Source organism: Pichia membranifaciens, assembly GCF_001661235.1.
Source record: "Pichia membranifaciens NRRL Y-2026 unplaced genomic scaffold PICMEscaffold_1, whole genome shotgun sequence".
Lineage (NCBI taxonomy): Eukaryota > Fungi > Ascomycota > Pichiomycetes > Pichiales > Pichiaceae > Pichia > Pichia membranifaciens.
The window spans coordinates 2,523,180-2,536,100 of NW_017566982.1; the positions used below are offsets into that span (position 1 = coordinate 2,523,180).

The window sequence follows — 12,921 nt, forward strand, 5'->3', positions numbered from 1 at the left end:
GAGCCTTACTTAAGCACCTTTCAGTTCATGTTTCGTTACATTTGTAATTACTACTATAATAAGTTATATATAAATATGGGGAGAAGTGACTATGTACAGATGTCTGAAGATATTGCCAAGAGAAAAAGAGCCTATTATCTATTCGAGAGGGTAGTATTTATTACCGGCAGCATCATAAGCGATTTTTCTGTCTTTTCTATTATCTCTAAACACCTTACCGTATCTGTATCCAACCTTGCCAACCTTGACAGGAGTGAATTTGAAGGCATACTTGTCACCTTCGTGCATGGTTGCAATAAAAGAACCGTCTCTCTTCTTCATTTTGGCAGCGTCCTGGTGGGAGGAGTGCTCACCACCTTCAGAAAGCCTTTCTAATGTCACAGCAGCAGGCTCCAAGTTGAACTCCTTGGCGGCATCAACAGGACCGAACGGTTCAGATTCGGCGATGGTCAAAAACCGGGATTGCATGGTTTCTCTAGGAATAGGAATTTCTGTCAAATTCTCGGCGTTCTTTTCAGGGTTGTACAGAGGGAACATTTTGTACATGGTGTTTGAAAGTCTCTTGAGATCACCCTTTATCAAGCCTTTCTGTTCCCAATCTTCTTCGACTTCACGGAGTTTCAAAATGGCTTCGATTCTTTGAATCTTCAATCCATATTTCAAGGCAACTTGTTGAGAAGGCACCTTGTTCAAAAGAATGTCGTTGACAATTTGAACCTTGGTTTCGTTACTCACTTGCAGATTCGTAAAACAGTTCGAGTTGAGAGGAAACGGCTGCAAGGTGTGTCTGTTTCTTCCTCTACCAGACTCGGCTACGTCGTCGCTGGAGACGTCAAATTCACTGAGCGGTTCAAGGAGAGCATTACCTCTTTCGTTTCTCGGGTCGATATAGTTTGTTGTGTGGTTTGTTTTCGGATATGCGTATTTGTTGAGGTAGTAGTCACCTTTGTAGTTCTTAGGTCCAAGAAATTGATCCATGAGACGCTTGAAGACCGTCTGTTTGCGTCCCTTTCTTGTTGGAGGAATGTTACCTGCCTTGGAGTAGAATGGATATGCAAGGGTTCTTCTGTAACGCACTTGCGAGACCTGCAGACCTGCAGTCTTCACAGACAAGGTGCTGTTCTCTAGAGCAGTTCTTCCTAACATGTGTGTAGTCTGACTGCTAACTCCCTCTGGGTTGTGTCCAAAGATACTTCTGACAGCGGATTGTACGTGGTCTTCGGTCCATATTACTTTCTTCTGCTATAGGGTGTCGTTGTGAGTGAAGCGGTGAAAAAATGGAAGCGTCCAGTTTGAGAAGACTTTAATTTTCTTTTCTCGTGATTTTTTGTAATCGACGCGTCGATTTCTTATCCCGCTCCTTTTTCATTTCTGCAATTTAGCTACTTACAAACCATTCTATCACATGTCTACAGTTCAACGGTTCAACTTGAAAGTACTCCTTCAAAATAGGGAGAAGGGATAGATTGTGTATGTAAAAGCGTTTTTTAATTCCCTGTAATACTGAGCACATTTCCAGATTCGAAAAGGTTCAAGGAAAAGGTTTCTCAAACTTTTGATAATGTTGTTTTTGACAATGAAAAACTAAATATGACTATAACTATGACTATAAATTATGTGAGGATGCTATGTTAAAAAGAACGTTAGAAGAAATTAAACTAATATACAATGAGAATGGTAATGCAAATGTGATGCTTGAGAGCTAACTCTGAATTCAGTAGTTTAGCAATCAATCAATCGCTTAACAGTCGACCAGGTCAACAACCTTTAAGTAGACTGGTTCACATTGGTTACCGATGACTTCATCGTACAAGTTGTAGAAGTTACCAGACAAACATTGGTAGAAGACAGTGGTGTTACCGATGGCTAAGTTACCATCGTTGGAGATACTCCAGCCAGCAGCGTAGATAGCACCGGCTTGTGGTGGTGGACCGTCGAATTGGAATTGTCTGTTGGCAACAATAGAACCAACTCTACCCTTGATATCAGTCAGAATGGAATCCTTCAAAGTCATGGACAGAGTGTTGTTAGTTTTACAGGAGACTGGGTGAGTGTAGTCGGATGGAGTGGCTGGGGAGGAAGGAGTAGAGGTTGGAGCCTTTTTGTCAGTGGTAGCTTGGACTTGACCGTCACCGATTTGGGTAGCAGCAGTGGCAGTGGTCTTGGTGGTAGCTTGGATTTGACCGTCGCCGATTTGTGTAACAACTGGAGCGGTTTGGGTGGTAGCTTGGATTTGGCCGTCACCGATTTGAGTGACAACTGGAGCAGTAGTTTGGGTGGTGGCTTGGATTTGACCGTCACCGATTTGAGTGACAACTGGAGCAGTGGTTTGAGTAGTAGCTTGGATTTGACCGTCACCGATTTGAGTCACAACTGGAGCAGTGGTTTGAGTAGTAGCTTGGATTTGACCGTCACCGATTTGGGTAACGACTGGAGCAGTGGTCTTAGCTGGTGGTGGAGTAGTGGTTTGGGTGGTAGCTTGGATTTGACCGTCACCAATTTGGGTAACAACTGGAGCAGTTGGAGCAGTGGTGGTTTGGGTGGTAGCTTGGATTTGACCGTCGCCGATTTGGGTGACGTTGTCTCTCTTGTTGTGGCTGGCGCTGGCGGTGGTAGAAGAGGTTGGGATTGGGTCGATGGAGATAGCAAAAGTGGATGGGTAGTTGGTGGTGGCACTAGCTAAGGTCTCCTTTGGGGTCAGGGTGGACCATGGTTCTGATGGAACGTAGGCAGCTAAGGATTGGGCAACTAAGGCCAAGGAAGCAAGGGATAAGGTGGAAGATCTCATTTTTAGGGTGGTGTGTGTGTGTGTAGATGTGTGTAGAGCTGTAAGCTGCTTATGTAAAGAAGATGTGGTTGTTCTTTGATGCTGAAAGAGAAGAAGTAAAATAATCTAGGATCAAAACTGGAATGGTTCAGATACTCTACCCTATTGGAGAGGAACCACCACCCGTTTTATACCAGTTCCCATCCCTGGAAGGTTTGTTGGACCTGAAATGCCTCTTAGGCCAGGAACAACTCTCTGCCAGCCTCCGACAATCCTTATGACAGCCCCCGACTACCAAAAATAACCTCCCACCAGACCCCTGTTTGCGGTGCTGGGCGCTTCACAGAGCGTGCTGGGCCCATTAGACCCACTAAGGGAAAACCCAAACACCGTTGCGGGGCGCGCAACGGCCGTCACTGGGGAACGCCGAGGAGGCTAGCAGCAATTAGACCCAATTATGCCCAAAGAGGAAGAAGACCCAAATAGGCAACCAGGCCCTTGGACGTTCGCTGGGGCTGGGCCGAAAACGGTGTAAATGACAACACCAGGCTTATTTTCAGCATGGAGATGAGGGGCTGCTTGGCGACGGGAGCAGGCTAAGCTACGTCAGTTCGGCCAATGGCGGATGAGTGCTACTCACTATCGCATGGTTTTTTAGTCACAGTATTACCGCTACTGCTGTTATACGTCGTTACACAGGGCTATGGAACAGACCGGGCCGGTTAGTCGCTGCGGAGTTTGGAGAGAACGTCTTCGCTTCTTTGATGCTTTTCACGTGATTCAACGGAAGTTCTGTTCAACATGGCCAAAAACTCGCCGGCGTAGGGCGCCTTAGCTGTGGCGGCAGTGGTGTCAAGGCTCTTGACGACGCTCAAGTAGTTGTGATAGATGTCCCCGTTGTAATTGCCCAAAACAGAGTTGATAAAGAAATCGCTCAGTTTGAACGAATCGGTCAAGCCGATCACCTCTTGCCGGACCTCTAGCAACACCTGGTAAGTGTAGCGCTCCATAATGTCGTAGCAATTCTGCGAAATGACGTTTTGCTGCAAAAAGTAGACGCCGAATCGGTCGATGTTTGAGATCGCAAAGAGACGGGCAAGGTTTTCTAGCTGTTTTCTTACCCCTGCGTCCCGGGTCTCACTGATCTTAGCTATCCACTTGTCCAAAATATACTCGGCTGCGTAGAGCTTGGACAAGGATAGCTTTTCGTTGGCAATAACATCCCAGTTCTTTCCATTCTCCTGCAATGCTCCAATGCATTTCAAGGCAACTCTGTAAATAATCGACTTTAGTGCCAAATTCAACGTTTGCAAGTCCTTCAAATCAGACTCGCTAGAAAGAATGGCGCCCTCCCGCTTGGCGTCTTTCAAGAATGCGTATCCCGAAGACCCGAATACCTTGCCGCTCTTTTCAAAAGCCATAACCTTCTGGATGGTGATTCTTCCGCTGTTCTGAGCTAAAATGTTATTGTCACCCTCCCATGTGCACTGAACTACGTGGTCCGCATAGCCCTTGCCAAAACCAGCGTAGGCTGAGTACCCATGTCCACCACAGCTTTGACGGCATTCGTCAATCAAATCGGCCGTGAGCCATGTGCATGTGCTCTTCAAGCTTGCAGAGTCGGCAAACAACCCCTTGAGACCTTCAATTGACTTGTTCAAAAGTCCAAAGTCCCCACTTTTCACACCGTCGTCCAATTTTTGCAACACATCCTTGTAATCCTTTTGGATTTGGTTTGACGCAACACTCATCCCATAAACCCATGCCAAATACGGTAACAACCGCTTTTGGTGTAGTGGGTAGTTGATCAACTGGTTCTCGACAGTCTCACCCTTAACGGTGAACTGTCTCCGTCCAACAGCATATCTTATGGCTATGGCAACAAACCGTTCTCCTGTTCTCCAACTGTCAGTCACCATCGTGACTCTACCACCGAGTAATGCGCCATACGCAAGCTGCTCTAATGGTGGCTCTTCGACGTTACCCTCACGGTCAACCTTGGTGAACTTGCTCAACATGTACTCTCTTGGAATCCTGACGCCGGTGAACTGAATCCAACCGTTGTCAATTCCGTCCCGACCCATCTTCTCCCCGATGTCACCAATTGCAACACCGGGATAAAGGTCGTGATTTGAGTCTCTGATTGGGACAACAAAGGTTTTGACCCCATAATCTTTGCCCTTGACGACCAAACGGGCAAATACAACTGTGTGTGTGGCACTGTGTGCAGCCCCTCCGATCCACCACTTAGTAGCACCAATGTGAGGCGTGGTTATGATGAAAGCGTCATTCTCAACGTCATATTCTGCCAACGTTTGCAAGGCAGCAACGTTGGACCCGTGTGCAATTTCTGTCATACTGAAACACCCATATATATCTTTCATATAAACGGCGCCTCTTTCAAACGCCCAATAGTTGAATTGCTCCTCGGTACCGTTTCCCCTGATGGCACTCAAAAACAACCCCAAATGGACACCTATTCTTGTGCCCAACTGCGGGTCAATGAGTGCAACTAAGTTTAGCCTGTCCTGGAAAGTTTGGAAATCTGGAGCGTCCTGCTCCATGTACTTGGCCAAGCGTGCTATCTTTTGGGCAGTGAGTTCCCGGTGTTCCTCACGAGACAGCTCATAGTAGTCCGGTTTGACCTGAAGCACAGGATCTCTCTCGATTTGCTGCATCAAACGAAGTGTATGAACTGAGGCATCAGTGGAGCCTTCAATAAATGCGTGCATCTCATTGAGTGGGAAGTCTGTTCTTAAACGCTCAGACCAGATAAGCTGCTGTGGATCTGGCTCCACGGTCTTCGGTAGTGTAGTAAGTTTCATGTTTTAAATTTGGTTCTCTCGTTAACAAATAACAAAGAAAAAGAAAGAATATCCGCCGTTTCACACCGCTAAACTTAACTTTACCTGAGGAAAGCCTGAACACTTTATATGAGTACAGCCCTCAAGACAGAGTCAAGACAGAGGCCAGGTATTGTCCCGAGGTCAGAAAGCGTGCCCCATTTTGTCGGCCAGATGACCACAATAGGGGATAGCCACGGGGAAAAACTCCGAGGGAGCCAAAAGTGCGGGGGCGGAGGAGGAGAAGAACTGTGGGGAACGGTATTTTCTGGCATGCTCTGCACGACTGGTGGGTCTTTCCACCGAGTTTGAAAGCGCTTGAACAGTTTATACAGATGAGAAAACTAATGATAAAGCAAAACAGAGAAAAGTAAATAAGGCACGCCTTAGAGGGGCTTAATAGGTAGATACAAGGTACGTGGTTCTTCCGATCGGCAGATCAGGTTAGTAGTCAATCAGACCACATCCACTTTCTAAAGTGGTAGACGTCTTGGCCAGTTGGGGGAGCTTTAGTGGAGTCGGCGGTAAAGGAGCCATGGAGCTTGGAAATCAGCTGTCCATCGGTGCTCATGATTGAACCGGAGATGGCTACGGACCTGCCATCTTTGGCCGCATTTTCGTCCACCGTGGCCTTGACGATGATGATTTTGTCGTGCGGGGTCATGCGGGACCGGAAGTCGACGTCGAGGGCCGTGGTGTAGATAGAGGAAGGAGGGACGTTCAAGAGGAGGGCTGCGTCCCGCTTCAAGTACTCATCCATGAGCATGACAAGTCTGTCGCTTTGGCCGCCGCGTCTGTGGCCGCTCCGTCTTCCAAACCCGTACCATTCTCTATGTCTGCCAGCAATTTCTGGCAATGTGACGACGGCTACCCTTTCACCTGTCGAACTGCTGGCAAACTCTACTGGCTTGGAAGGCAGCATGATGGAGTCTTCAAACGACGAGTTGGTGGTCGGGGTGACCACCTGGCTGCTGAGCAGATGCGCCTCTTCGAAGTCCGGATTAGATCTTAAGGCGGCGACGATAGGAAGTGTCTGAACGTCCAATTTGGAAGCAGCAGCAGAACTGAATCCTGGGTATGCGTCCTGGGGGTAGCTGCCGCTGTCGTGCATTCTGGCATGGCGTCTTTCCCAGCGCTCGTCTCCGCAGTTGCCACTCAGGAGCTTGTATGCAAACATACCGCCGGCAAAGGAGATAAGGAAAAAGAAGAACCTGCCACGTCTGTGTCTGTGTGGCCCTGGGTAGCCGTAGCCCCAGCCACGGCCCCAGCCACGGCCCCAGCCGCCGTACCCGTATCTGTAGGGATAGTCTTCGAATTCTGGAGGAGGGGAAGTGCCTCTTGCCGAGTCAGCAGAATGTGCTCCGGCAGTGCTCTGGGAGCTGGAGGCGGTTGAGTAGCAGCATGCCCTCAGGGCACTTCTTTGCAAAGACGGAGTGGTTTTGCGGCAAGCGTTCGTCAGTAATCTAGCTGTTGTAGCACGAGGGAACATTGCGAATTGCGGATCAATGGTTGTTTGTTTCTCTGTTCATTCAACGCACCACCAAATACATGTGCTGCCTCCACATCGCACACACAACACCCTGTAACCAGCAACGAAGCACTTATATATTATCGTCAGCTCCGAGGTCACAGGTAGCCGTTTGAGTAGTATAAGCCGTCTCGGCCGTTCCCCGAGGAGATAGCCGGCTCTCGGTCCGGCGATAAGATTTGACCGCCCGCGGAGCCGGCCGGGAGACGCCGTGACTCGAACAACAGGGTGAGGCGGTTTTGGAGCGGTCGGGGACGACTCCATGACGTGACGATGTAGTGATGACGTCCTGACGGCGACAACGTGACTTCTTGCCAGCGGAGAGGACAACTTCGGGACTGCAACAGAGACTGACGGTTACAAAGAGACACCAAGCCAGGGTCACGTGCTGCGGATTTGGTCAAATTCGCGTAGGGAATGCCGTAACGAAAGGAGACGGGGAGGAGAAGACACGAGGTCAGCTTGTCGGATGGAGCCTTTGCACAGGCAGGACCTGAAGAAGGTGGGCGTTTTTATCGTTTGTAGTGTTCCCCTCTTGGTATATAAACGTATTCTTCAAAATAAAGTAGACTCAGCGAATTGTGTGTGTGTGCTTTCCGATGGACACCTCCCAGCTCGAACAATACATCGAGTTTCCTATTGATTTCAAAGGCCAGGAGTTGGCAGAAAAGTTTTTGATTGGCATTATCTCTCTTGGAACGTTTATCTCGTTGCTATTTGCCTTTGCGCTTCAGAACATTACCCTCTTTGTTTATCCGTTTGGTGTGTTTGCTCTACTTGCTGCACTCGTGACTGTTCCAGCATACTCGCAGTACAACACGAAGCCGGTGACGTTTTTGAAAAGACCAGCACCACAGAAAATCAAAATTGAGCTAGATTAGAGCAGGCTTTGTATCGGTGTTATAGGAAGTAGAAAAGAATAGAAAAGAATAAAAAGAATAAAAACAACAACAGCAAATACAATGTCTCTCTACTTGGGGTTCGACCTGTCCACTCAGCAATTGAAAATCGTCGCGTGCAACGAGGACCTCTCCACCCACTCGAAGTACGCCATCAACTTCGATGAGTTCAGCGACAAGTACGGCACCCGGAAGGGTGTGATTGCCAATGAAGACACAGGAGAGGTGGTTTCCCCGGTGTCGCTTTTCCTCGAAGCCATCCAGACGCTTCTGGACCGCATGAAGAAGGAGAACTTCCCCTTCGGACGCGTGAAGGGTATTTCAGGATCGTGCCAGCAGCATGGAACGGTGTACTACACGTCCGGGATCTCCGACTCGCTAGCGTCGCTCGATGGCGACTCCGATAAGTGGTACGCCGATCTGGCAGATTCGTTTTCGTTCCCGAACGCATCGAACTGGCAGGACCGCTCCACGGAAAAGGAGCTTGAAGATTTCGAGAAGGCTCTCGGCAGTGCCGAAGAGCTATGCCGAGCCACGGGTAGCAAGGCTCATTTCAGGTTCTCCGGCCCCCAAATCCGCCGTCGAGCTAGGGGCGACAGCAAGGAATGGAGAAACACGTCTCATTTGGGGCTTGTGGCAAGCTTCCTCGACACGTTTTTAACGGGACAATTGCGTGGCGTTGAGATCGGAGAAGCATGCGGCACTAACCTGCTTGATATTAAGAGTGGCGACTGGAATGACGAGTTGCTATCGTTGATTCTGATGAAAAATTCAAGGGTGGACCACGTTTCAAAGGAGGAAGAGGCAGAAGCTGCGAAGCAGGCACGTGAGATGCTCGGACCCGTCGTGCAGCCTGACGACTGCAAACATATTGCCAAGTATCTTGTTGGGAGATACGGGTTTGACGAGCAATGTGTGATCTGGCCAATCACCGGAGACAACCTGGCGACGATCATGTCTTTGCCGCTCAACAAGGACGACTTGTTGGTGTCGATGGGCACGAGCACCACTGTTTTGCTTTTGACCGAAAAATACATCCCTAGTGTCAACTACCACATGTTCCGCCACCCTGTGTGTCGCGGAATCTATATGGGTATGCTCTGCTACTGCAATGGTGCGTTGGCGAGAGAGCAGCTGAGAGACGAGGTCAACGAGAAGTACAGCACGAACGGGTGGGACAAGTTCGATGAGATCTTGGAAAGTGAGTTTGCGAAGGACGAAGAGGTCAAGCAGCCTGAGAAGGCCGCTGATGAGAGAGTTGGCATCTACTTCCCGCTTGGCGAGATCATTCCTAATGCCAAGCCATGCAAGAGGCGGTTCACATACAGCGAGAAGACAGGCTTGGTTGAGTTGTCCAAGGAGGACGTGGCCGTAGAGCAGGAGGCAGCACTGATCATCGAGTCGCAAGCATTGTCGTGTCGTCTGAGGGTGTGTCCGATGCTCGGAGGCGGCAGAGACACGAAAAGTTTTGAGGTGGAGAAGGCGCTAGAGGCTTTGGAGAAGATTGTTGGCCAGGAGGTGACGGTGGACCACGTTTCGTACAGTACAGACGAGTTCATGAAGCGTCCGAAAAGCGTCTACTACGTGGGCGGGAGTTCAAAGAATGAGTCCATTGTGCGTGTGTTCAACGACATCTTTGGCGCCCGCAAGGGCGGCTACCGGGTGGAGATTGGCGATGCGTGTGCGCTTGGCGGGTGTTTCCGGGCGATCTGGGGCTGCCGGCCGCACGAGGAGCATGGCCTTGGCTTTGAAGACTGGATCAAGGAGCGCTTTGACTTCGCTGGCAACGTGGACAGGGTTGAGAGCGCCCGTTCTGGAGCTGTCGAGCAGACGTGGGCCCGGTTCTCAGATAAGGTCGGTATTCTGAGTCTTGTTGAGAAGCAGCTCGAGACCTGACCGGCGGGAGTTGGCGTAGTTAGCGTAAGTAGAAGCTGTATAGCGGTAGATAGCCACTAAGGACGATATGCGAGTCGGAGAAGGTGCGGCGTCGGACGCGGGGAAGGTGAATCATCCGGGCGGATGTGAATCACGCGGGAGGGTGGCCCGGCAGATGGACCGGGGGCATAGCTAGCACTGTTGCAGGCCGAGATGTCCGGCCTGGCAGATGGACCAGTAGCCAGCGCTGTGGGTGAAGCAAGGACGAGTCGGGCGGGAAGGCGGGCAGACGGGGACCCCGGACATAAAAAACACAGTACGGCCGAAGAGAGCCCGGGTGCCCTTAACAGCGAGGCGGGACAAAAGCCCCAGGCGAAAGCTGAAAGAAAACAAGTGTCGACTTGGCTATTCCAAATTTTGCAAAAAAAAAGCCTATGTATATAGATTATATAGAGAGTAACGAGAATGTGGTAGTAGGGAGGGGCGGCGGGCCCATCAGTTGCCTGCGTCGGGGCCGAGGGTCACTCTGCCTCTCTTGGCTCTGTAGTCCTTGATGGCGGACTTGATGGCGTCCTCGGCAAGCATCGAGCAGTGGAGCTTGACTGGGGGCAAGCTCAACTCCTTGGCAATCATGGTGTTCTTGATGCTGGCGGCCTCGTCCAGCGTCATGCCCTTCACCAGCTCTGTCGCGTAGCTCGAGCTGGCGATCGCCGAGCCGCAGCCGAACGTCTTGAACTTCACGTCCTCGATCACACCCGTCTTGTCGTTCACCTTGATCTGCAGACGCATCACGTCTCCGCACGCAGGGGCGCCCACGAGCCCCGTGCCCACGTCCTTCAGCGACTTGTCCATCGTCCCGACGTTTCTCGGGTTCTGGTAGTGGTCGATCACCTTCGGGTGGTACAGCCGGGTCTGCGAGACCTGCAGCTGTGTGCTGCCGACGGCGCCGAAGGCGCCGTTGCCGTTGGCGGCCCCAACGGCTGGCCGTCTGGCTAGCGTTCTGAGCATCGAGCCCGAGCCCTTCACTATCTTCTGTGCAAACACCTGGCGAGCATACATTGTATGTGTAGTGTAGTGGAGTGTGTAGTGTGCTGTGTGGAGTGCAGTCCAACCGAGAACAAATCCAATAAGAAGGAAGAGGCAACATCGCAATCCAAATCCTGAAAACTCACAGAGCCTTCTTTCTTTTCATGTTCCCTCCCTGCCCCTCTTCTCTTTCGGGCGTCACGCCCCAGCGGCCGTCCCAGGAGGCGTAAGTGCGCGCCGGCCTCGCCCCGCTGCTGCCTTTCTGGGGAGAAAGCCCGAGAAACGGGGAAGGACAGCAGCACGAGGGGCAGCGCGGCAGCCTTCGTCGGTGCACGGGCGGCAAAAACAGCGACGCGTCGGCGACGCGTCGCTGTTTTTTTTTTTTTTTTTCGCGTCGCGAACTCCTTTTGTGCTTCTGGCACGCCGCTTACCGGGCAATGATGATGACTGACACGAAGGAGGGGAAGCGCCGGGGCAGACACGTCCACACAGAAGGGACACTGTGTGGTAGAAAGATGCCGCAGATGGACGAGAGCCAGCAGATAATGGTGGCAGGACAATCCTAGATACACGTTTGTCGCTGTGCCGCTGTGTCTTTGCAGCAGCAGACACCCACACACGCAGCCCGGGCGGCAGGGCCGGGGCGGCCCCCCCGCTCCGGCCCCGGGCCGTTGTTTTTTCTCCCCCGCAGCCGGCTGGGCCTGCCTCTTTTTTTTTTTTTCCACCCTCCTGTCGTGGCCGGGGTGTCCCCTGCTCTGAGGAAGGTCAAGAGACCGTTCCACGTCGTGGTGTGTTGCTCTTCCTGAGACATTGGCGGCTGCGGGACAGCTCTGGGGAGGATTCGTCAGGGAAACCGGCACTCCGTCACCGTCACCGCCACCGCCACCGCAATGTCCGCGATCGATACCCGTCCCCTGCCCTTCCACTACCAGTTCCTCGCCGGCGCCGTCGCAGGCATATCGGAGATCCTGACCATGTACCCGTTGGACGTGGTGAAAACAAGAATCCAGCTCCAGGTGGGCTCCGGGACCGCCGCAGAGTACTCCGGAGTGGTCGACTGCTTCACGAAGATCATCAAGAACGAAGGCCCGGCCACGCTGTACCGGGGGATCTCGGCTCCCATCTTGATGGAGGCCCCGAAGCGGGCCACCAAGTTCGCCGCCAACGACTCGTGGGGCGCGTTCTGGAAGAAGACGTTTGGCGTCGACAAGCTCAACCAGAGCCTGGCGATCCTCAACGGGGCGTGCGCAGGAGCCACGGAATCGTTCATCGTGGTGCCGTTCGAGTTGATCAAGATCCGGCTGCAGGACAAGTCCAAGGCCAGCGTCTACAACGGCCCCGTGGACGTGCTGGTCAAGACCGTCAAGAGCGAGGGCCTCCTCGCGCTGTACAACGGCCTTGAGGCCACCCTGTGGAGACACATCATCTGGAACGCAGGCTACTTTGGCGTCATCTTCCAGATCCGCGATCTCCTCCCAGAGGCCCAGGACAACAAGCAGAAGACCTTCAACGACCTCATCAGCGGTATGCTTGGCGGTATCGTCGGTACCGCCCTGAACACGCCCTTCGACGTCGTCAAGTCCCGGATCCAGAGCGCAAGCAAGGTCGAGGGCCAGGCCAGAAAGTACAACTGGGCGTGGCCCTCCCTGGGCATCGTCTTCCGGGAAGAGGGCTTCAGCGCGCTCTACAAGGGCTTCCTGCCAAAGGTGCTCAGACTTGGCCCGGGAGGAGGTATCTTGTTGGTCGTCTACACCAACTGCATGGACTATTTCAGAAAGTCCTACTACAATGACGCCGGCGCCAAGGCCTGAGGCCCCCTACGCACTCTGTGTAGCCAGCCTGGCATACACCCCCGCCACGAGGATGAAAAAGACCCGTTTGTCTGTTTATACTCTCTCTCTTGTTACTCTATAGATCCGTTATAATACACACACTCCTTAACCCGCCAGCCGTTCCTCGGTTAACTGTCCCCGGGCCTCTTTC

At 51.9% G+C, this 12,921-nt stretch overlaps 7 protein-coding genes across 7 annotated transcripts; 2 read left to right on the top strand and 5 right to left on the bottom strand.

The window, feature by feature from the left end:
* Window positions 1–7: 7 nt before the first annotated feature.
* On the bottom strand, window positions 8–1,237 carry PICMEDRAFT_14945 (hypothetical protein). The gene has a single exon (XM_019160609.1). It carries the CDS (start codon window positions 1,144–1,146, stop codon window positions 139–141), a length of 1,008 nt encoding a protein of 335 aa, XP_019020614.1. The 5' UTR covers window positions 1,147–1,237; the 3' UTR covers window positions 8–138.
* A 507-nt stretch (window positions 1,238–1,744) lies between these two features.
* Window positions 1,745–2,050, bottom strand: PICMEDRAFT_21134 (hypothetical protein; the record flags this gene model as incomplete). The annotated part of the gene is made up of 1 exon (XM_019162186.1): window positions 1,745–2,050. A coding segment is annotated over one exon (306 nt), but the record flags the coding sequence as incomplete, so codon positions are not given.
* Window positions 2,051–3,489: 1,439 nt separating this feature from the next.
* On the bottom strand, window positions 3,490–5,592 carry PICMEDRAFT_71049 (hypothetical protein; the record flags this gene model as incomplete). The annotated part of the gene is made up of 1 exon (XM_019163808.1): window positions 3,490–5,592. One exon carries the CDS (start codon window positions 5,590–5,592, stop codon window positions 3,490–3,492), a length of 2,103 nt encoding a protein of 700 aa, XP_019020616.1.
* A 469-nt stretch (window positions 5,593–6,061) lies between these two features.
* PICMEDRAFT_9970 (hypothetical protein) lies at window positions 6,062–7,099 on the bottom strand (the record flags this gene model as incomplete). Its single annotated transcript, XM_019165155.1, has 1 exon — window positions 6,062–7,099. The coding sequence occupies one exon, from the start codon at window positions 7,097–7,099 to the stop codon at window positions 6,062–6,064; it is 1,038 nt and encodes a 345-aa protein (XP_019020617.1).
* Window positions 7,100–8,100: 1,001 nt separating this feature from the next.
* Window positions 8,101–9,933, top strand: PICMEDRAFT_71051 (hypothetical protein; the record flags this gene model as incomplete). Its single annotated transcript, XM_019163809.1, has 1 exon — window positions 8,101–9,933. The coding sequence occupies one exon, from the start codon at window positions 8,101–8,103 to the stop codon at window positions 9,931–9,933; it is 1,833 nt and encodes a 610-aa protein (XP_019020618.1).
* Window positions 9,934–10,340: 407 nt separating this feature from the next.
* Window positions 10,341–11,327, bottom strand: PICMEDRAFT_14948 (hypothetical protein). The gene has a single exon (XM_019160610.1). The coding sequence runs from the start codon at window positions 10,969–10,971 to the stop codon at window positions 10,408–10,410; it is 564 nt and encodes a 187-aa protein (XP_019020619.1). The 5' UTR covers window positions 10,972–11,327; the 3' UTR covers window positions 10,341–10,407.
* A 110-nt stretch (window positions 11,328–11,437) lies between these two features.
* On the top strand, window positions 11,438–12,872 carry PICMEDRAFT_14949 (hypothetical protein). The gene has a single exon (XM_019160611.1). The coding sequence runs from the start codon at window positions 11,829–11,831 to the stop codon at window positions 12,747–12,749; it is 921 nt and encodes a 306-aa protein (XP_019020620.1). The 5' UTR covers window positions 11,438–11,828; the 3' UTR covers window positions 12,750–12,872.
* Window positions 12,873–12,921: the final 49 nt, after the last annotated feature.